The sequence below is a fragment of the Parasteatoda tepidariorum genome, chromosome 8, assembly GCF_043381705.1.
Source record: "Parasteatoda tepidariorum isolate YZ-2023 chromosome 8, CAS_Ptep_4.0, whole genome shotgun sequence".
In the NCBI taxonomy this organism is placed as follows: Eukaryota; Metazoa; Arthropoda; class Arachnida; order Araneae; family Theridiidae; genus Parasteatoda; species Parasteatoda tepidariorum.
This window is the reverse complement of record NC_092211.1, coordinates 80,847,896-80,872,206: the sequence shown is the minus strand read 5'-3', so window position 1 is coordinate 80,872,206 and position 24,311 is coordinate 80,847,896. Positions and strand designations below refer to the sequence as shown.

General features: G+C 29.4%; 1 protein-coding gene across 4 annotated transcripts in view; it reads left to right on the top strand.

The window, feature by feature from the left end:
* Positions 1-24,311, top strand: part of LOC107440570 (uncharacterized) — a 449,104-nt gene that overhangs the window by 416,302 nt on the left and 8,491 nt on the right. For all 4 annotated transcript variants that reach the window (XM_043043457.1, XM_043043458.2, XM_043043459.2 and 1 more), the window contains 5 exons: positions 10,935-11,261; positions 20,392-20,433; positions 23,522-23,609; positions 23,717-23,794; positions 23,884-23,953. In XM_043043457.1, the coding sequence (XP_042899391.1) occupies positions 10,935-11,261; positions 20,392-20,433; positions 23,522-23,609; positions 23,717-23,794; positions 23,884-23,953 (605 nt within the window). The remainder of the gene's footprint in view (positions 1-10,934; positions 11,262-20,391; positions 20,434-23,521; positions 23,610-23,716; positions 23,795-23,883; positions 23,954-24,311) is intronic.

Here is a 24,311-nt window from a genome sequence, read left to right as displayed (position 1 = left end):
TTTCGGAATTTCGAATTTTAATTTTTTTAAGAGTAATAAAGAAATTTCATTTATTTTGGTAAGTTTGAGAAGCCCCCGGAAATAGGTAACATCTTTTGTAATGCCTGTCGATATCTAATAGTAACAAATCTGGCCACCTTTGACAGATATGTAGAAAAAATTTTATGTACATATTATGTATATGTGTTAAAATATGAAATAACTTGCGTGTCTACTGAAGAAAAAGAAATAAATACAATCATACATATGGCTCTATATTATTTCTTATACCTGGATTTTAATTAATATGATTATGCCATTTTAAAACATATTTGGGAACAGAGACTGATTTATAAAACTTAAGAAGATGCTTAAGATGTTCAAGTTTTACATTGAAGCATTGAATTGAAAATGTTTCATTATTCGGAGAATTAAGAAAATAGATTTTGAAATAAATTTCGAAAAGGGATCAACTATTTCGGAAATATATAATTACTTGTTCAGAAATCCAGGGAAATAAAATGCAATACCCGTACCAAATATACATATTGTTTGTATTCTAAATGCTTTTCATTGATTTATTAATTGAGAGAATTCTGATATACAAAGAGAACTAGAACCTTATGGTCATTTCAACTATTGTTTATTTAGAATTCGAACCTACAGTTCTTAAAGTGAGAGAAATCATCGGGTTTGTAACTAAATTCTCTTTGTATTTTAATATTAAATTTTTTTAACATATTGTTTTAGATCATTCGGAAGATAATGTTTTGTTCTACCAGAATATATTAGTTTTTTTTTTATCCTTGTTCGAATAAATTTAGATTAATTTTCAGTTTATTAAAATGGAATGTCAACTTCAGAAATATTAGCATTTCCGTCAACTCTTTCTCTTTGCTCAAGTACTTGATTAGTTTTTTTTTTTTTTTTTTTAATAAACATTATGGGGGCACAAAATCTGCTCATGAGATTGTGAGGGCTGAAAAAAACCGCTTGTATGCGAAGTTTATTTTTGATTCTAAAGAAGCGCCTAGTTGTGCAGTTGAATTCATTAAAGACTGGTTAAAACCTCTTTATACGAAAATTCGCTTCTAGCAGTACGGAAACTGTCACAGAAAATGAAATTTTCCCGCATTTGAATTATTAAAACATTTAAAAATAGCTGGAACATAATTTCTAAAATAATATTCGGAAAAATAGGCCCCATACCTTGTGATAAATCATTTGGTGAGGTCCTGGTCACGTATCCAAATGTCTAATGCCCTCTCTTAAATCAGCTCATGGATACAACAACAAAAAAATTTAAAAAATAAAATCGTGAAACAGAGGCCATTAAATGGTTTCAGATCTTGTGTTACAAACAAAACTAAGTAATTATTTGTATTTGGAAACGCCCCACTAGTCTGATTCCTCGGAATACCCAACAATAAATTAATTCTTACTTAAGGTTGTAATCTAGGGAGAAGAGAGAGAGGCTCCAACAGATAGCGTGTTCGAAAAGTATCACTGAGATAGAAAATGTAGTGTCTGTAAAAGTAACAGGGTACAATGTTAGACAATTCATTTAATAAATGGTGTATTGAGAACGAAAAATAACTTTAAGGTTACTCTACGTGACGCAAAATCATCTGCAGAGATTATTCCTGTCAAAGTGATAAACATTAACACGTGGTTCACTGCACGTAGACACCCACGTGTTCTATTACTCTCTCCCCCAAGTCTGGCATTTTTGGGATGTGGGGAAGTAATTCTAATTCTTCACGGAACATTATTTTTTTTTTTTTTCTTCTCATATCTCTTTTTTAGAATTCGGTTCTCAACGTTTTTCTTCATTATTCTTCGTTCGAAAAGGAAATAACAATTATTTTTAATGGGAAAAAATTAGTTTTCTTAAAATATATTTCATTTAAGTTTGTATCGGTTTTTTATTGAAAAAAACTTTATGATTCTGGCATAGTTAACTTATTGTGCTGTAAACGAAGCTTAAAATAAATATTTCATTTCAAAGTATTTAAAAATTAATGTATATATATAATTTTGCTTTCAAATAAAATAAAATTGTTATGAAATTTAAAAGTAATATTGAAAAATGAATAATAATTTTCAATTCAGCAAAATAAAACAGATCGAAACAAGTTTTGAAACAGTTTAGAAAGTTCTCGATTCAAAAATAATAATATAAGTCAAGCTTGGTTACTAAGTTTCTAACCTTCTCTCTCTTTGCATTTAACAATAAGACGCAAAATCTGTTCAAAAAATATTTATCTTTTGGATCCGTAAGTTAATGCACACATCTGTAAGTTAAAGCTTTTCAAAACAACCAAAAATCGTAACACATTTTTGTTGAAGTTGTACTTAATAACTTTGAAACGTTTTTCTTAAAATAAAACAAAATATATTATATTTTCGATATAAATAACTCTCTTCCTTTTTGTACTCCATAACCTTCATAAAAGTTATCTTAACCGAGTTTTGAAGTACTATCTAAGTAAAAAAATTTTCCCTTTCATCACTTCACTTTAATGCAGCTGTGACCCTAAGAAAGTATCGTCTGCCGGCCCAGTAACCTATTTCGAAAATCGTCTGCTATAGATAAAGCAAGTATTTACCTAACAACTAAACTTTTGCTGGATAATCTTTTTAAATTTTTTTTATAGCTGAATGTAAATAAACCACACCTAGCTGAAACTGATGTGAGTAAATACCATTAACTTAAATTCATATTTTGGTGGGGTGATAGTGTCTTATGTTCATAAGTTCTGTAAGCCTAATAACCCTGAAGGCATTTTTAAGATGATAGAATGATGTCAATGTCCTTCCTTTTACGTTACAAGGATAGGCTTGGAAGGTTAAGGTTCAGATATCATATCCTCTATTTTCACTCCATCAATTAATTAAACTCAAATGTTTCGTGTCTAAATATATATAAATAGTATCTTAAAACTATAAGTTCAAAGATTTATTGCGAAAGAATACTTTATTCCCACGGTTTTGTTCTTTTACGTGAATTGTAGTTATCAAAATATTAGTTCTCACAATTTTCATTACTAAATAAAGAAACGATCAACAACCATGCAAGTAAAATAAAATTAAAAAAAGATTAAAAAAAGTTAATTAAAATAAAGTACAAACTTTCGACTTTTGCGTTGAAATGAGAAATTAAAATTTTTCAACTGCTTTCAAATTAAATCTCTCATTTTAAGTTACGTATTTTTCAAAATTTAGAACTCATATATAAAGCTGCATTCTTAATGCGACTAAAAACTCATCCTAATAGTATTCATACAAGATGTTTTCTTCTAATCATAAAAATAATTAAGATTAGTGTAATGAATTTTATATATTTAAAAATTCTATTTTATTTTATGATTGAATGTTTTACCATTTATATCTCCACTGTTTTTCATATACTTCACACACATTTCTATCGATGGTGTTTACTACACTAGGAAACGCTGCAAGCTCCATATTGCCTATTTTTCCAGATTACTGTTCCGTAGTATTTTAAAGCCGTTTGGCTCGCAGCGTGATCATTGTGTTTTGAGATTCTTGCAAACATAATATTTGATTACTTATTACTTGTGTTTACAATGCTAGCAATACTGATGCTTACAATGCTAAAGGTCCTAACACGGTTCTAGGAAAAAAAGGTACCGGAAAAAAAGGTACGGAAAAAAAGGTCCCGGAAAAAAAGGTACCTGGAAAAAAAGGTACGGAAGAAAAGGTCCCCGGAAAAAAAGGTCCCGGTTAAAAAGGTACCTGTGTAGGGAAAATTCTGTAGGGGAAAATATTTGAAATGAGAAGATTAGATTGAAGCGCTTTTTGCTGTTCCGTTTTTTTTGGGGGGGGTGGCTTTTTTCTGGTTTTTGGTTTTCTGCATGGTTTTTTTTTTTTTTTTCGCGTCGAGCGTTTTTAAAGTGCTTTTTATCCAACTTTTGTTTCTTATTTATGCATTTATTCTTAAAAAGTTTATTAAATATGAAAATGTTCAATAAAATTGTTTAGTTATTTTCTAAGATCATGATTGTACCGGGAATCTTGACTCTATTGAAAAAGTGTTATCAGACTATATGAAACTTTTAGGGGGGAGGGAGTAAAATTAATGTGTTTCGCTTATAACGCTTCTAATAGAAATTTTTTGACAGGTATTTGCATGTTATTTTATTTCATTTTTCGCTTTTTTTTATTTTGTAATAAGTTACAATTGATAACATAGCACAGAACCGTAGAAAATAACATATTTTTCACTTAAAAAATTACAAAAAAAAGTAAAACATTATTGAAAAATTTAAATAGCATCTTCCCGCTTTAAAAAATAATCAAAGAAGAATAAATAAATGAAATAAAATTTTTTAAAAAAAGCGTAATACAACCAGCCCATAAGTCCCCCCCCCCTTACCCTTCTCCTTACCTCAATGATCTAATCTGAATTATTACAAATAAAAAGAATATTCATTGAAACAGCGAGAAGCATTCATGCTGCCCAGAAAGCGAGAGGGGAAATATCCCTACAGATTTTCCCTATGGAGGTACCTTTTTTACCGGGACCTTTTTTTCCAGGGACCCTTTTTTCCGTACCTTTTTTTCCAGGGACCTTTTTTACCGGGACCTTTTTTTCCGGGACCTTTTTTTCCGTCTACCCCTAACACTAACGTAAGATGGAGCACAGCTTGCAACAAGAACAAACAGTAATAAACAAATAGAAAGAGGCCATAAATCAGGACTGCCAATTATTCAAAATCTAGCAACCCTGCCACCTTTTTTTAACAATATATCTATAAATAACTAAAACAAACTTTCACTTCAAACTCACCAGAATTACTTAATAAAAATAATATCTTATGAAATACGGTAGATTTGAGCTCAGAAATTATCTAATTTACTTCTTTTTATTGAAAACAAAATTATCCGTTTGAAAATATCGCCTCGCAGAATAAGCAGTTGCAAACTTTCGAACCGGAACTAGAGCAGGTATTGAGCTCGAGATTGTTATTGTTTACATTTATATTGAAAACACCATCCATCGTATTCTAAAAATTAATAAATAAATGAGAAAAAAAAGTAGACTCATATTAATTTTTAAAAGTAAATATCTTTAATCAATAACCAAAAAAAATAATTTCAGTAACGAAAGAACAATTTTAAACAATAACGGATTTTTCTTAGAAATCCACGGGACTCTCAGAGGAGACAGAAGACTCCTCTTCGAGGAGACACCTGAAACATGGGAAGATAGTACAAATGGTTATTGATTGTCTGATACCTGTCGCCTTCGAAGTCGCGAACGCGCGTCTTTACAATTTGACGCGACATGGTATGCCGATTTTGGAAAAAGATAACAAGCCGATGTTTTTCCTTTTTGTCTGCTATATTTGTTTCGCTTCTCAAGATGAAGAAAGAAAAGAAATCTTTAGAAAGTGGTTGACTTTTTTAAACTTGTTTTATTAGTTTCATAAACGAAAATTCGCAGCTAATTCATCTATCTGTTTATTACTTCCAAATTTAATATGTAAATATTTTTTATGTAGTTAATTCTAATTTGTAAGCTAACCCTAAATACTGCCTAACTTGACTTAAGCATGCATGATACAGAGTTTCCTTATCATTTTATTCTAAATAATTTTTTATAGTGTGAACATTTGCTTCCTTTTTAATATTGATCTCTGCCGTATATTTACTGCATCCAGTTGTACAACCGTTTATTCACTGCGTAATTAATATCGGAGATTTATTTTTTTAGAACCGAGGAAATAAAAAATAAAAATAAAAATTTTAATGAATCATTCAACAGGGTTCAGACGACCTGTTTAATTTGTTATATCTCTTATTAAAGTTTTGTTTTTCAAAATGTTTTCCCTGACATGCCAAAATAGATTTTAAAAAAACACATGACATACAAAAAAAAAAAAAAAAACACGTGACATTAAAAAATAAAAATAAATATTTCAAACTCGTTAGAAAGTTGAATGATTCATATATTTTACGCTTAATACGACTTGATGTATTGTTCCATGAAATAACAAAATTATTTACTTTAAATCTTTAAAAAAATAAAAAAAAATAGAAATTTTTTTTTTTAAAAAGTCTCAAATTTTTTTTTTTAATATCTTTTCTCTAGAAAGCCAACACGATAACGAAAATAAAGGATTTATTAAGAATCATTAATTTTATTTCAATTTTTGAAAAAAAATTACTTCATTTTAAAAATATCGTTTTTCATATGCATTTTTTCCCCTGGATTGTTTCCTAATGAAATTCGATTCCCACATTCTTGTATCTGTTTTTTTCTTTTTTTCCCCCACTTACATATTACCATAAAATTTAATGAGGAAAACTGAAAAAAACGAACAGCAAATAAGTTATTATTATTATTATGACGAATAAATAGGTCCTTGTGATTATTATTTTTGGTCATTAGTTTAAATAAATACTACGAAAATACATTGAAAATATTTTACTCATTGCGAAAGATTCTATTTTTTCCTATAAATCTCCCTCTGACCGGATGAAATACTTTTTCCCATCTGTAAGTGGATAAGTGTCGGTATCTTTGTTCGGCTCCAGGTAAACGATGACTTTCATGAGGAAGTGCCTATGGTGATTTCTCTGAAGTGGTTTCAGGGACTTTTCATTCATGTAATTCTCGAAACAGTTACAATCAGGGTTTACGACTAGAAGCATACAGTCGCCATCACCAGGTGAGATCGGGACGAACTAGGAATTCTCTTTATTTGTCTTCTAGTGATGGATTGTTTTACAAAGTATTTACTACTCTACCTTTCTAAAGATGTTTCACCAAAGGATGAAATTTTGCTTATAACAATATTACAGGCTTGCTTATACTTTAGAGCAGTGGTTTTCACGTGGTGTTCCACGTAACTTCGAACATTTTTAAAACAATTTTTTTTTTCCAACGTTTTTGAAGCTTGTAATTTTATTTAGATCCAATCCAATAATACATTATTTACTCAATATTTAGGTAGCCTTTACGATATTATTTAAAGCAAAATGCCAAGAAAAAAGAAATGGCTAATTTTTTTTGAAGAAAAAAAAAAATGCATAATTTTTCAAATAGCAATGTACTGTATAAATTATGAAAAGGACATGAATCTATAAAATACTTTATCAGTACTTGAATCGCACTTAACAAACCGAAATTAAATAACTCGATTGATAAACAAGAAGCATGTTTCCCTACTACATTTTCAACCTTTATAGCAGTTCTTTTTAGTTTTCACTACTGCGTAAAAAACTATCTATTTCATTCATTTTCAACTTATGTCAAGCACCAAAAACAAATTCATAACAAAACTAGATACAGCTCCAGGACTGTGAATTCTACTGTCGGATACAAAATCTAAATTAAGATTATTAATTATAAAACAGTGAAAAAATGTCATTTTTCTCATTAAATATTTTCAAAATACGGTAAAATTTTGTAGCTTAATACGTTCACAATTATCTTTATATACTTCATTTATAAAGTCGCGGTTTCGTTTGTCATTTCGTTAATCATTTTGATTTTCACAGTCGTAAAAAATTGGGAACCGATGCTTTAGGATCCTTAATCTTGATCTTTAAATTTCATTTTAACTGATGACTGAATGAATTAAAAAAAATTAACAAATTAATTTAAAAAAAATCGTTAAACTTGATATAATTCGAAATATCAATACTTCATAAATATTTTTTTTAAATTATTATATAAAGCCAACAGACACACTATAGTTTCGTTTCTATACTGAAGAGCCTTCATCCATGTCCCAAAACAAAATAAAACAGAGAAACATAGAGATGTAAAAGCAGCGAGAAATGCACTTCACCTGTCTTTCCCTTTTTCATTTGGTATTTCGACACTGTAGAAGGCAATTCCTTATGGACCAAAACATATTATAGATTGTCTTTGAATTGTTTTAGATTATATGTTAACTTGTTACAGGTTAACTTGTTATAGGTTGTCTTTAAATTTTTGATTCAATTTCTCTCAACTCAGATTTTTTATTTCCATCAAATCAGTCAAGTTTTACGTCTAATATAAGACTTCAAAATAATAGTTTTATCGCAATATCAATAAGAATATGGTCGGATTGTTACATTTTTATTAAATTTAATTTACACGCATTCAGAAAATATTTTATTAATAACAATTATTAAAATTCCCTTTTTGATTTATTAATTAATGTTCATTTATTTATTTTTCCGTATGGTAATTCGTGTCTAGTCCATATTTCATTTAATACATCTACTCTATGCCTCATTTTCTTTCAATTTTTCCAAACGAGACAAACATCTCCAGACAAGAATTTTTTTTTCCCCTTTTAATAATTTCCCGGTTGATATCAAAACAATATTAACTTGCACAATATTATTGAAAAAATTGAGGCCTTAGCGCTAAACAAGTACTGAATTTTCAAAATAATAATATCCAGCTCTATTGTTTATGCAAACGCTCTCAACTCAAGTTGAGATGTTTACATCTCTGCTTAGGGGGGAGGGGTAAAAAAAAGCTGATATCAGCATCCCCCTCTTTGTACCTGAGATTAGATTAATAGCTCCTTCTTACACGCGCTGAAGCACCTATTGAGCGCTCCCCTGTCCCCCACTTCCAAAAGGTGGGGAGCAGTATCTCTTCCTAGGATCAGCATGTCTTCCCTAAACTGACAACCATTTCAGCTTTTCTGCGAAATTTCAGTAAAGAAATTTTTGTTGGTGCACCTCTGTCTTCACACCCATGAATTCGGATGAGAGAGAAGATGTTTATTTATGTTTACCAGCGTATAATATTCTTGGCGTTCCATCTTATTTGGCATATCAGGTCGAGACATCTATGTTTTATTCAATTTAGTTATTTTCATATTTAGGTTTCTTTTTTAGTTCGCTGCTAAAGAGTACTTATTCGAAATTGACGTGACCTGCTATGTCCTGGATCCAATTTCCAATTATATGCGGGTGTTTGTTTACTATTTGAAAACGAAGAAATTTGTTGTGTTCAGCTGTTCAGATTAAAAGAAAAATAGGTTTTATAAATCTAGTCCTTTTTTTCCCGTCCGTAGTTAAATTAAAAATACAGGTTAAATAAACTATTATCGAAATTAAAAGTCATTAACTGCCAAACATTTCGTTATATACCATTACTTATAAGAAAGTTAATGGTATTTATCGGTTAATGATATCTCACATCAGTTTCAGCTAAAGTGCGGTTCATTAGCATCCAACCATAAAAAAATTTTTGAAAAAGATTATCCAGCAAAAGTTGAGTTGTCAGGTTAATACTTGCTTTATCTTTAGCAAACAATTTTTCGAAATGATCGGTTTCGAATGATTCGATTTTGGGCCGGCAGACGATACTTTACAAGATTTCTGGAATTTTGAAATAATAAGTTTAATAGATATCAACTCTATAGCAAACGAAAAAAATAAAAATTATTTTAAAAAAATGATGGCATGTTAAAGTAATAGTCAAAGTTTGAAAATGCAAACAATTATTTAAGGGGTAAAATTCAAAAAGATGGCGCTGTATGCAATCATAAGTCCTTTTTAACGAATGTAAAATTTAAATTTAAAGTAATAGAAAGAGAAGAAAACTGTCATTTATCATATCCTTATAACGACTATTTGTATTATGATCTTTTTACAACGTCTGTTTCTTGTACGCATATTATTAAACAGTTGTAACGACAGTTTCTTATAATTGCCTAATTATATCGCTATTACAACTATTGTTTATAATTGGGCCATTATTTCGTTATGATGACTGTTTTTCTTAATGCGAAATACTTGGATTTCAATTTTATAGAGATGTCCTCGATATTGTCTAAGTTCTCTATGTATTGAATTTTAGTAATAGTTAAAAAACTGTCCGACAACCATTTAAGTCACACAAACCACCATGAGTGTGAATGCGGGACATTAAAGCATCGTAGGCTGCAGAAATAGAAATATTAAAAATATTTCTCTTTCTGCCGGGAGAAACGATAAAAAACCAGTTTTTTTTATTTTTTTATTCATTTATTTTTTTTATTTCTACAATCATTTTAGAAAGGATCAATAATAAGTATAAATAATTATTTCGTAACCAAATTTTTATTTCTATAAAAATACAAAAATATTCTTATATCATGCGTAACATATAACTAACTATTCAACACTACCCGAACTATCACTTAGGACTACCTAACAAAATGAATCTAAATAAATACGTGACGTATAACTCATTATTTAACACTACTGTAATTATTTATTACTTAAGACAATCTAACAAAATAAATCTAAAACAAATACTTAACTTTCTTCCTCTTTCAAAGCACTACAGCTTTTCACAGTTCAAGGCCGCCCCAAGTAGTCTTTGCCATCCTAACAAAATATATTATAGACGACTTTAGTGTTGCTTGCGGGAATCGAACACTGGTCCTGGGTTTAATCTGGGGCCGGGCAAGGTTGACTCAGCCTTGCATCCCTTCAGTGGATCGATAAAATGAGTACCTTGCATGCTTTGGGACTAAACACTGAAGGTTCCGCGTTCGGTTGACCACCGAACATCTGTGCAAGATCAAGAAAACTGAGATGGGCACAGTAGGCCTTGGCCCTCTTTGGACTGTCGCGCCACTGAATTTAGAAGTTGTAGTTTAATTAAGTTAGTGTTGCCAATTTAAATAGAGAAATACACTCGTTTTTGGTGCCACATAAGAGGAATATATATATAGATGACGACTGTTTCTTAATAGTTTATCGTTATGTCGTTATAATGACTGTTTCTGATAAGTGCGTCATTATATCGTCAGAGAACGGGTTTGTACACGCTCTACTCGTTATAATGATCGTTTTGCATAAAATGTATTTTTATATCGTTATATTGACAATTTCTTTATAAGTGCATTATTATATCGTTTATAATGATATGTTTAAGTGCATCGTCATATCTTAATAATAAACATATAATTTTTCTTTCTTCCTAGGCCTTGCAGTCCGAGTAGACCGGAGGCTGTGTCGTTTCAGAAAAAGCATCACCTATGGGGCGACGACAACTATCGGGTTTTCATCATGGAAAGTCCTGTCCATTTCACAATGGGTGTACAAAAACAGGACAGACATTTATTCTTATTCAATGATCTGCTGCTTGTGGCCAAGCCGAGATCTGGTGGCACATACAAACTAAAAGAAAAAATACGCATGAGCGAGATGTGGTTATCGCAGTGTTTAGGGGATGTATGCGAGTCCATTAAATCACCAGCTACGGCATTCGTTATTGGGTGGCCAACAACGAACGTCGTTGTCACTTTTAGGTAAGAGAATTTTCATCATACTTTTTATTTTTTAACCGTTGTTGAACCCACTTCTTTGGGTTTATGACTACCAATGTTCCACCAGTCCGTAGCCTTGTAATTTTGAACCCAATACAGAAGAAAGGGGAGAGAGATTTGCCTTCCTGGAGGACTTTTTGATGGAACTAACCCTCATTTGCGTTACACGGTGAGGAAAATCACGGAAACCTCCCACGGTTAGCCTGACGGTAAGGGGACTCTAACCCATGAACCGCCTACCACTGAGGATACTTTACACCAGTCCCTCACACAGTAGAGTAATTTATTATTTAATCATTGAAAGAGTGCTACAGTTTTATGTATCGAAATTTTAATTTACATGGTTTCTCGAAGCACTTTCGCCAACCAAAATATTTTTAAAAAAAAAACACACAGTTTAAGTGCCTTACACTTGCAGCAAAGCTATAACTTTAAAACTATATATGACATCCTGCCGTGAAGAATTATCTAGACAAACAAATAACTTAAATTTTTAAAAGTTTTTAAACTTCTTTTTATTAAAAAAAATCGCCAATTTGTCGATATTTCGAAACAAAAATTAAAATTATCAAAATCAATGCCTTATTACTTTGTTTTGCAAGTTTTTATAAACCATGCAGAATCGGAATAAGTTTTAAAACGTTTAAAAATTAGACCAGAAGCGCTTTTTTCAATTTCTCAAATCTGTAACTTTTCTCCATGTTGACTTTTCCCGCCATTTTAAGAACTAGCACAGGCGCGATGGCTAAAGAAAAGCTAAACTCTTGTAATTATTTGAATCCTACATAAAACTCCTCAACGTTTTCCTGGAAAACTAAAATTTCTATATTTTTGATCCAATCATTAATTGCAAATTCGTCTTAAATCTTAGTTTGCAGAGCAAATCTCTTTGTCTAGGCTCAAAAAAAGGCGATAAAACTTGTCGCCATCCAATTTACTTATTAGATACTTAGCTGTCTGAAAAGATAAAAAGATTTCTTGCGCTAATCCCGCGAAATCCGATCGCCGAGTGCGAAAAGCGACTTTGCAGGTATCCGTCTTTGCGGTACGGATACTTTCAATTTTGCCGATATCGCTTTTGATGTATCGGATGCAAAGGAAACAGCTTACTCATTATGATGAAATTTAATGTGTGTACTGTAAGAGTTTTTGAACAATAATTACCACTCAATTTTTTTTTCCAACCTTAATATCCGTAATATAATTCCCATCCTTAATATTCGAATCCGAAAGGTGACTGGTTGATACGAATTCTGCTTCCAACTTGCACAGACCACGGTACTGATGTAAATAATGCTCAGTAGATTAATATTCTCTTGCCGTTCGGCTAAACATGGGAGATTTTCGTGTTTTTCTTCTCCGTGTAACGCAAATGCTGATTAATTCCATCAAACAGTCCTCTACGAAGGCTGGTTTGTCCCAATGTTTGATCCAGAAGTTCCCTTGTTTTCTGGGTTGGGTTCAAAATGACAAGACTGCGGATTTGAACATTAATAGTCGCAAACTCAGCATAGGATCGGCTGTCCAACGTGGTTTATAAAATTAAATATATATTGTAAATGGTTATGACGCTATTGGAAGTATTAAAATCTTAATTATCAATGTATTACATAGGCAATAGAGTAGAAACTTCTTTACGGGTTTAGGGGTTAGTTAAAACGAGTCTTAAATATTTTACAGAAATTTGAAATACTTTATGCGACTTCAAAGTGTAAATATTAGGCAATTATCTTTTACAGAATCCCCCCCTTTTTGTTAAAAACACAGAAATAATTTATCGTAAATTTTTTAAGATAAATCTACGAGTCTATTTATATAAAAAAAAAATCTTTTCAACGAGACAAATATATGATTTTATATTTTACTAAATCGACCACATTCCGAACTAATTGTATTCCTATTAGTTTATCTAATCTGTGTAGACAAAAGCTTAATGGAATGTAGACATTATATACCTCAAGTAAATAATAACAAAAATAATTGTTTTACGCATTTTTTTTCCTATTTTATTCAACGACACAGTGACCCAGTGTCGGGGTGTAGGTGGTACACACGAGACAAATTCTTCAGCAAAGCGATTACAAAAATGGGACCCACTAATCGGAATTCTTATAGTAAATAATGAAAAATAGGCTCCCTTATTTTTAAAAATGCCAATCTTCCTATCAAAGAACAACTAAATAAGAGATAGGAGAATCGTTTATAAGGAGGTAGTCGGTCTGTCGGGAGTCTTGTCTTGATATCTCTTAAAAGATTCTCTTCTTCCTGACTAACAAAAGAATTTTTCCTAGAGTTCGTAGGGAAGATGTATGTAAATATTCTTACCGATTTCCTTAGGAGACATTTTCCCGCATTCCAAATTTTAAAAAAGAGTATTTTTTTTTCATGCAGTTTGAATTTAAGGACTCTTTTTTAATAATATTTTTTAAAAATTGAATTTGTAAATCACCAAAAAGTTATTATTTTACTTAGTAAAAAAATTCTTTTTGTCAATACACCAACGTTTTATGTTTAGTTTATAATTTATTTTTAATGGGAGTTTACATAGCTAAATTTATCCTTAAGTTCGTAGGAAAGATTTATTCCTTAGGGCCTTTCCTTTCTGATTTTCCTCGGACGGCATCTAAGAAAACTCTTTTTTAAAAAGACTTAAATAAAATTGAATTTGTAAATCACCAAAAAGTTATTTCACTTATTAAAAAAAATCTTTTTGTCAATACACCAGCATTTTAGGTTTAATTTACATAATTTTTTTTAATGGGGGTTTACATAGCTAAATTTTTCCTCTAATTTGTAGGAAAGATTTATTCCTTGGGAGTTCTCCTTTCCGATTTTCCTCAGGCGGCATCTTCATGCATTTTGAACTTAAAAACACTTTTTTACTAATATTTTTAAAAAATTGAATTTATAAATCGCCAAAAAGTTATTATTTTACTTAGTAAAAAAATTCTTTTTGTCAATATGCCAGCGTTTTAGGTTTTGTTTAGAAATTTTCTAATGAGAGTTTATATAGCTACATTAAGTTCTAGGAAAGATTTATTCCTTAGGAGTTTTCCATCCCGATTTTTCTCAAGAGGCATCTTCATGTATTTTGAAGTTTCTCGAATTCGAATATTTCCTGACAATAAATAGCTGTTTTTTTTATACAGCAATAAGATATTTTTAAGTAATATCCTTGAATCAATCAATGATATAAAGACAGCTAATAAAAAAAATTTCTAGCGAAAAAAAAAATGCAAAAAGATGCAATTTAATCCGTTTTGTATTAATAATTCTTTCGTATTCTAATGATCGAAAATAGTTATTACTACTTGCACTCTGAAAAACTATTAACCCTATAAGAAATATTATACTTAATTTTAAAAAGTCCGAAAATAGGTAAATATAATATCTTAAATAAAAACCATCTGAAACAGTTTAAAAAAAATAAAACCCTATTCTCACCCAAAAAAAAATTACTTTTTTTAAAAATAATATTTCTTTCTTTATTTATTTTTTTTATAATTATAATTGTTAATAATGAAAGGTGTAAATGAACTTTTAGATATTTATTATAATAACTACTTATAGCAATTTTTTATATTAAAAAGCATTACTTATTCGCTAAAATAAATCTTTTAATAAGGTTAGTTTCTGTCCTAACCTTATCATAACCACCTAGAAACGTTAAAAATTTCGCTCATTCCTAACTGCATTTGTCATGGAATATTTTTAATATTCAGTCATCATTTTCCCACGCATATTCTACGTTATTATAATAGAATTTCACTACTATAGATCCATCAATGTATGAGAACAACACTTCTTAAAGGTGGTATTTTCCCAAAATATTCTTATCAATTGAAATTCGTAATTTCTAACTCTTCAGGGGTTCTTTTCCTCTGTCTCAAAATTTCAACTGCTTCTGTTCTCTGAACAAAGCAACAATACAGTCCCGTTATTCAGAAATTTGCAATATCACGATTAGCCTTATCCTCACTCCAATGCAAAATAGATATGTAAAAGTTGAACTGAGTCACACTTGCATTCCAAAGTTCGATGTCGCGGGTGAAGAAAACGATACGTGTGGAAGGGAGGGTTCGACCTTTCTATCCAACCCACCAACCCTTCAGGGATTTGACAGATCCTCTCCGACCCCCTACCCTACACCTGTAACAACAGAGGGGGTGCCTTCTTTCTTCAGTTTGTGGAGGTGTTTCTTCCTGGATGCACTGCTCTCCGGAGAGAAAAAATAAAGGAAGAAGTTTGTGATTCAAGTTGACTTATTCTCTATGTTGTGCTACTGACTCCTTATAACTTGTGGATATATTTTGGTGCTTTTTTTAAAACATGCATTTTACAAGTCCTCCGTTTTTGAAGATTAGAAGCTATTTTAAACGGTAAAGTTATTCGCATAATATATATATATATATTTCTTTAATTACCAAGCAGTTTAATTATTATAAAAAATTGTTATAATACGTGACTACGTAGCAAATCATCTTGCTTTGTTTATTTATTACAATTGCTTCTTGAAACAGTTTGTTACTGTTTTATAAACCAGGTAAATCTCTTAGTTAACTTTTTTTTAAAATTATTTATAGATTTTTAATTATTATTGTTTGTTTGCTAATTAATTTCGGGAAAAATTTAGTAGAATCCAAGAAACAAGACATTAATTTACTTGATTAAAAACCTCATTCGCTTCAGACATATATAAATAGGAATTTATAAATTTTTGAGGAGGATATTTCCTATTTATATATATATTTTTAAAGCGAATAAAGTTTTTTTTAATTTAGCAATATCTTACCTCTTCAGTTTCTTGGGATTATTTATTTTAAGACATTAATTTGTTTATTTGTTGCTGTTGTTTTCTTAAAAGATTTCAAGTATTACTGTTTTGTGATCTAGAAAAAAGATCTCACGTAATTCTTATCATTTTAAAATATGAATATATTATTAATTATTCTTAATTAGTTGAATAATCAGTTATGTAAATTAATCAGTATTATATGTGCTTAAACATATTACTTAGCATATTTATTATTTTCTCTAAATATTTTTTTTTCTATATTGTAAAATTAAAAAAAATATTTTTCTTAATTATTAATGGATTATAAACGGTAAAATTATACATATGTATTTTTTTAATCAAAATTCAGTTTAATTATTCTAAAACTTGTTATAATACGTGACTAAACAGTAGTTGCTTCTTTAAATAGTTTGTTACTGTTTTGAAAACTAGGTCAATGTCTTACTTAATTAACTTTTTAAACTATCAATAGATTTTTAATTATTTTTATTAGCTAACTAAATTTCTGAAAATAGTTTAGTAGAGTTTGCTACCAAGCAACACGGCATTAATTTATTTGTTTGATGCAGTTGTTTCGTAAAATTTTGGGGTATTACTGTTTTTCGGTTGAGAAGAAAGATTTCACATAATTCTTATCATTTTAAATTAGGAATCAATTCTTATTTATTATAATTGTCCAATAAGTTTTGTAAATTAAACAATATTATCTGAGATGAAACTTATTACTTAGAATATTTATTATTTTCTCTAAATAAATTCGTAACTATTCTTATTTATTTTTATTGGTTTTCTGCAGTTTCTATTAACTTGTGTGACATCGCTGCGCAATAAGTTTATCGATATAAATACATGAAATAATTTAACATCAATTATTAAATTTCGGTTGGTTTATATTTTGTGGGTTACTCTACATGAGTGATTACGTTGCTATGTTTGAATAGGCAACAAATGATTGTGTTGGATTGTTAGACCGTTCAAATGTTAAGTAATCATGTTTTTTGGAAATTTCAATCCCCCTTGTTGTCGAAACAAGCTTAAATGGACTCCTTAAAATTTTGATGCCTTTTATTTTTAACATTTTTATAAATTTTAATTTAGCTTCTTATGCAGGTTGTTTGCTTGCTAATGAGGGGGCTTACCTATTGATTTATATTTGCAGTTTTTGTAGATAATGTGCTTAGGTGATTAAATTAGAAAATCTTTGACATTATTCTGCCAAATATTTTTTGCTTAGATACGAAATTTTGTTGTTGTTTTAATAATAATTTATTACTTATTATTACTTGTTTTGCTAGTTATTTATTGCCTATTATTACCTGTTTTGAGAATAATTGATTGCTTATTATTATTTGGGGGGGGGGGACTTAAAATTGTTAATGTTTAGAAACAATTGTTTAGATTTTAATGAAAAGTTCATTATCTTCACCATCTTATCTTTTGTATTGATAAATGGATTTGTTTTAAACCAGAAACGTAATGGATTTGTTTAAATGGATTTTGAATTTGTTAAATAGTATCTCTTTTCATTTTTTCTTTTAAAAAAATATCTGAAAATATAGTATGATATCGTTAACATGAATTGCTTTTAACGCGATCTGCACTTTTATTTTCTTTTTCAATCTAACAATTAGAATCAATTTTTTCCTATTGTCATATTAATGAGAAGAAAAAAAAGATAAAGCAGTTAATAGGCGAATGTTATTAATTAAACCACGAGCTTAATTCAAATAAGTAGTGTAACATTTTTAAGCGTATTTGTGCTCGTCCACCTTTGGTTTCTTGTTATTTGTTGATTTAAAATAATGTTCTATTGTCTAATTTTTGAAACCTTCTCAACGGAAATCCGCTCTTACAATTAAGTCACATGCATTCAATAAATTTGTAATTTCAAGCCAATAATGTAAAAGTCGAAATTTTTCAATAATATTTTAAAAATGAGAAATTAACTGTAAACCCTCTGTAAAAAATATTGCCTGGAATTTTTTTTATTCTTTTACTTGAAACATTTTAAAATTTCATAAATTATGTATTATTTTTAAACTATGTATTATAAAATACTTTTTGACTACAAGTACCGAGTATCGTAATGAATTAAAATATAAATAAATAAATAAAGGGGAAATGAGTTATGATACTATGTTAAAATCGGAACTGAAAATTGAAAGTATACAAGGAAAATTCATCTGAAAAATTTTGTTTGAATCAATATCAGAATACTAAAATTTTATTATTAATCTCTTAAATGAGTTCTCATTTAAAACAATATTTCATTTCTGTATAACATTTAACGTTTTTAAATTTGAAATTAAAATTTTTCTAATTTATTATACTTATGTTTGTAACATTTAACAGTTTTTTATATTTTCTATGGAAAGTACGAACTATTTTATACAATCCCGCAACTATCGATTTAATTGCATTCATTATTTATTGGGAAATTATATATATATTTTTTTTATAAAAATGTACAGGAATTTCAAACTTAAGAAACAAATGATTTAACTCATAATTAATCCCACTATATTGAATTCATTAAATTTAAATGGAGCCTTTCTTTTGTATTTTATCGTTTTAATTCAGGAATTTCGGCTGTTTTATTTAGTATAAAATGCCGCCCAGAAAGTTATTTAAAAGATAAGTTATTTACTAACATGCTAACATTATTACGAATTACATTCATTATTTAAAGCGATGTGATTTTTTTTAAATAACAATGTGCAAAAATTTCAAAATTTAAAAAAAAAGAAAAAATTAGAAAAAAAAATATGCAACTCATGAATAAACCCACTATATTGAAATCGTCAAATATAAAAGTAGGAACTTTTTCTGATTTTCCTGTTTTAATTCAGGAATTTTCCTGCTATATTTAACATAAAGCCGTCCGTGGAAAGCTTTAAAAAATTAGGTATTTACTAATGCACAACTATAGCGAATTACATTCAATTTACCGAATTTTGATACTTGAATGAAAGCATTTTTTTTTTTATTTCAATTAATGAAGATGTCGAACTTAATTTTTTTTTTCATTTAGAAATTGAGATGTTGCCGTAATCGTTTGATAAAATATCGTTTATCGCATCTAGTTAGTAAATATAAGATAGAGACAAGATTTATATACTGCACGAACAGGTGATTGTCGAAGTTTTCAAGGTTAGTGCTGTCAACAGACCACACACCGTGCTCTAATGACTTATTAAATAACCCTGTTTCAAAATCAGGCTTACTAATGAAAAGTCTCTTTGTTTCAATATCCTCTAATTTATTCCTTATTATTTTTGTTAAGCAGGCATTTTGTTATTTCTAAATCGAAGTCTTGAATTTTTGTTTTTCTGTTGCGTCATTGATATCTGCATCATGATAGAATGAAATATATATATTTTTTTTTCAAACCCATGATTAGAAATATAAATTAATGATTCAATCCATTGACAAAATATTTAATTTACCACTCTGAGTCATTAGGGAAATTCGTATAATTAGAACGGTTCTCGTTAGTTTCTCTAGATTTTTTCATTACTAAATTTCATTGGAAAATACGCATTATCTATTTTTTTTTTTCAATATGTGCTTGTTTTGCGTATATGCCTTTGTAATAAATTTGTGACTCGGTTAAGATGATGCTGTACCACGGGGAAAATAATTCATGGAAAAATCTATTTTCAAATCTATAAGTAATTCAACTAAACTAAAATCTATAAGCAATTCAAAGTTCAGAAAAAAGTGACTTCAGATTAACCTAGTGTTCCGCTTCCGTCTCGCACCGACCACAATGCTGAAATAAATTATCCTCAGTGGTAGACGGATATAGGGTAAGAATCCTCTACCGTCGGGCTGACTGTTGGAAGCTTTCTTGCTTTTTCACCCCATGTAACCCGAATGCTAATTAGACCTTTATGAAGGCTAGTTTGTCCCAATGCTTGATCCATGAGTTCCCTTATCTTGGTTCAAAATTACAAGGCTACGGAGTTGGACATTGGTAGTCGTAAACTCAGAATTGGATCAGCTGTTCAACGCTGATTATAAAAATAAAATTAAGAAAAAACCTAGTCTAAACCTTAAAATTAAAGCTGATTTTTTTTTTTAAATATCAAAGTGCTAAGACAATCATTTTATTCCAACGTTCAAAACATCATTTTTTAAAAATTAAAATCTGGCGTTTGTAGTTTCATTCAATGTGACACAGTAACATGATTCAAATTATAGTGTTGAATGATAATATTTCACAAGGTAAAGAAAAAAAAGCATTAGTTCTTTGTTTTATTTACAAATAAAATATTAGAATTTCTCTATAATTAATTTTTTTTTTTTATATTTCAGTTCTTTAAAGACTAAAGATCTGTGGCAGCAGAAGCTTTTACAGTAAGTTTGATATTTTTTTCTCCTAAATATTGCAGAACTTTTACTAAAAAAAGAAAATGTATAGCTCTAGTTTCATCTTTATATAGTATTTAAACGTTGTGAAATACTCTTGTAAAGCGTAAATATTTTCACTGCTGTACTCGCATTCAATAGTAGATCGTTAATAATAATTTGAAAAATATTATTTGAAAAAAAAATCCAATGTCAGTGTGTACAAAGTTAAATTTTTGCATTGCCTTCATACATAAGATATAAGCCCTAATGTTGGCGTTATAAAGTTAAAATTTAAAAAAGGAATTCATGCTTAAAATATCAATTATCTGTTTTGTAAAATTTGCAATCATGTGGTTAGCTTTAGTTTATAAAAACGTAATGAATATTTCTCATTCTTATTGTGGCAACAACTAAACTTTTTGATCATTTGAATTTGTTTATCTTATTGAAACGAAGGAAATAAAAACACATTTATCCTCAACCTAGCCTTACTAGATCTTTTGCTACAAGAGAAAATTTCATGAAAAGGTATTGAGTTATTTATTTGTGTGGAAAATCTCTTTTAAAGAAAGCCAGATTGCTTTGAATTAATTATGGGCGATTGTGTCGAAATTCAAGGTAATCCAAGTACTAATTCAATTGCACGAAGTGATGGTGAAACCACTAATAAATCAGTTAACAATCAAGAGGATGCCAACGCCATTAATGATATAGATTGCTTACAATGTGCAGCTGGTATTGAATCTCGCCAAGGCGATGTTGCTCAAAGGGCTCAACGACGACATTTTCCAGAAAAAGCCACCAGCACTATTTTTGCTCCTGTTCACTCGGACAATTCTTTTACTACAAACCGTGAAACTAATGATTTTAAGAAGAAAAAGAGTATATGGACCAATTTGAATTGAGAAAGATTTGATGCTTTTGTTTCCCTCTTGAAGCTACTTAAATAGCATAACGCCAAAATATCCGCAGTCTTTCCAAACAAGAGACTGTCTTGTCATCTATGATTTTTTTTATATATTTTCAAGCTATATCATTGTTATAACCTTACAAAAATTCTTATTACGATGTTCTAAATTTAAATGCAATAAAACATTTATAAAGGTCTTAAATTCCTTTTTTGCTTTTTAACATTTCTACACTACATTTATACTTCTCTGTGAAAAAGGAAGAGCATTGAGTTAGTTATACGATTAGTCCAGACGAGTATATAAAAGAAAAAGTAAAATTGCTGTTATCATTAGTTTAATTTTAGTTGGCTGGAATTTAATGGTAACCAAAGCGTTCCTTAATTCGCCAAAGGGATTATGTAATAGTAGTGCATCTTCTATATAAATATGAACTATAGTGCTGCGTAGAACAATTTAATTTTTATTGTTAAGAATTTAATTTGTATTGTATTTTTTATTTAAGACAGCGTTGTATATAATAGTAATAAAGAATGAACCAATAACCTTTTAATGGCCCTTTTTTTTTTCTTCTTCTTCTAAAATTGAACTAAATAACCACATTTTAAAAAATAAAACATTCGGGGTAACTTTTCATTTAAAAATCCGATTTTAATTTTCTGAGTTGCATCCTTCATAATTAATAAAGTTATTGTAAAAAAATAATTACGTTTTAAATAGTTTATTATAAATGTCATATTTGTAGGAAGTTTTATTTACTTATTTGTATATTTCTTTTATTTTTAAATCGGCCAAAATACGAAAGGTATGATGTGTTTGTAGCAAACACATATTGTATTGTATTCAATTGAATAAACATATTGTATTGTATTCAATTGAATACGGAACGGAAGTTATCAATGATCATGTTTTTGTGTTTTTCCGGCTTTCAGCGATTTCATTATAAGAGCTTAAAAAGAATTAAAATTCTATAGAATATATTTTTGTTCCATCTTTATCAATTTTCTTGCATTGTTAGTAATGCAGGTTATTCTCTTATTTTACTGGAACATAAATATTTTCTATGTGTTTCTTGTAATTATCATTATTATTATTATTTTTTTGGAAGTTTCACCTCCCGCTGACTTGTGAGTTTTCTTTGGTGTATTCTGTGAGTGTTTAATTGTAAGGTTTATATATTTGGGGGCAAACAGAATATATATTTCTCGGAGAATCAGGTGTTGTACGCTATGTCATTTTTTTATAACCTTCGCAATAAAAGCCACGTGGTACCTGAGAATTATTGAAACGGTGGCTCGTCTGACAACTCTTTCTTTACAGTAGCCTATTAGTAGGATTGAAGCCTGGATTAGCGTTGAAAAGATTTAGACTTGGTAAAATACACAACTACCACCAGACTGTGAAAATAGAATTTGGAATAATGTGGACCAAAAATAGACCCACGTGCTAGTAAATAAAGATCAAAATGGTCTAGAGAGAATATAGTAACAGAGGGACACCTGCATAACACCTTCTTTTATGAGTTTTCTATGATTTTATGAGCACTGTGCAACCTAAAAATTGTCCTTCCAACTTAGACGCCCTATAACATTTAATGCAGGTAAAATAGAATAAGAATGTTGCTTGCACATCTGTTAGTTATAAATAGAATAATAACAAAAAACGAAAAGAATATTATGATGAGAATTAATTACAAGAAAGAGAAAATTTACGATTATGATGTTGAAGTTGGTCTAGTAGCTGAAGTTGATCTAGTCGAAAGAGCACGGATAGGAAAATCCTAAAACAAACATATTTTCTCAATGAGTATAAGAAAAAAAAGAAAGAAGCACGGTCTGTAAACACCAAAATCCATTACAGATTTGAAGAAGGGACGAAACTTAAATTGTCGCCATCCTGCGAGGACAAAGATCATAGTTGAAATGTTGCAGTATTCGTGTGCATAATTGGACTCCGGCTTGAATATGCGTGCAAATGACATAAATTGCATTTTTTTTAATGTTTTTTAGACGAGTATTTTAATTTGCTGAGACAGTGGATTTTACAAATTTTAACAGATTTTGATTCTGAACAACGTCAAATGTTAGTTACCTTATATATTTGATATTGGAAGGATTGTTTCTTCCTGCTTGTTGATCGGTAGTGACAAGACAACAGATAATTAATTTCATTCTCTTTTTTTTCAGGTTAATTGAAGAATCTAAAGAGAAAGAAGGAAAATCTCAAACTTCAATTCAGATATCATTCAGAAAACCAGACACCGGTGAAGAAATTGTAAGTTTACAGGATTCCTTATACCAAAGAATACTTACAGTATCGGTTTACATGCCCAATGATTTTAATTCGAACATTAGTTCTGATAAACTTTTATTTATTTTCAGTGCAAAACACTTAAAGTAGACAATAGACTCACCAGTCAAGATTGTATAAAACTAGCATTACAACAATTGGGTTATTTGGTTAGTAAATCTCTCTCATTCACAAAATTTTACATTATACCGTATTTATTAATTAATATTAATTAATTGTTTTTGTTTTTTCTTTTTAGGAAAATGGTATTAGGGATTATAAATTATGGGTGAAAACTGGAAAAGATGAAGCACCTTATCCTCTAATTGGTAAGGAAATAGTAGTGTGTTACTGACATCAAACAAGACATATTTCAGTATTTTTTGTCTTACAAAGTTAATGCCTTTAAATATTAACTATCTATGTACCTTTTTAAACTTTGTAAGATTTAGAATTGTGGTGACAAATTTCTCAATCTACCGCCATTTTATTTGTGATAATATAAAATTGGCCGTTAAAATATGATATCCTTTAGGGCTTTAAACTGCCTAATAAAAAAAATTTTTTTTTATCTATTCCTTATGCATAATTTTAATTGAACTACGATTAATTATGAGTTGATGATTTTAATCCAATGTGCAAGAATTTTCTTTTATTTTCGTTAAAAGTCCTAAAATGCTTTTATAT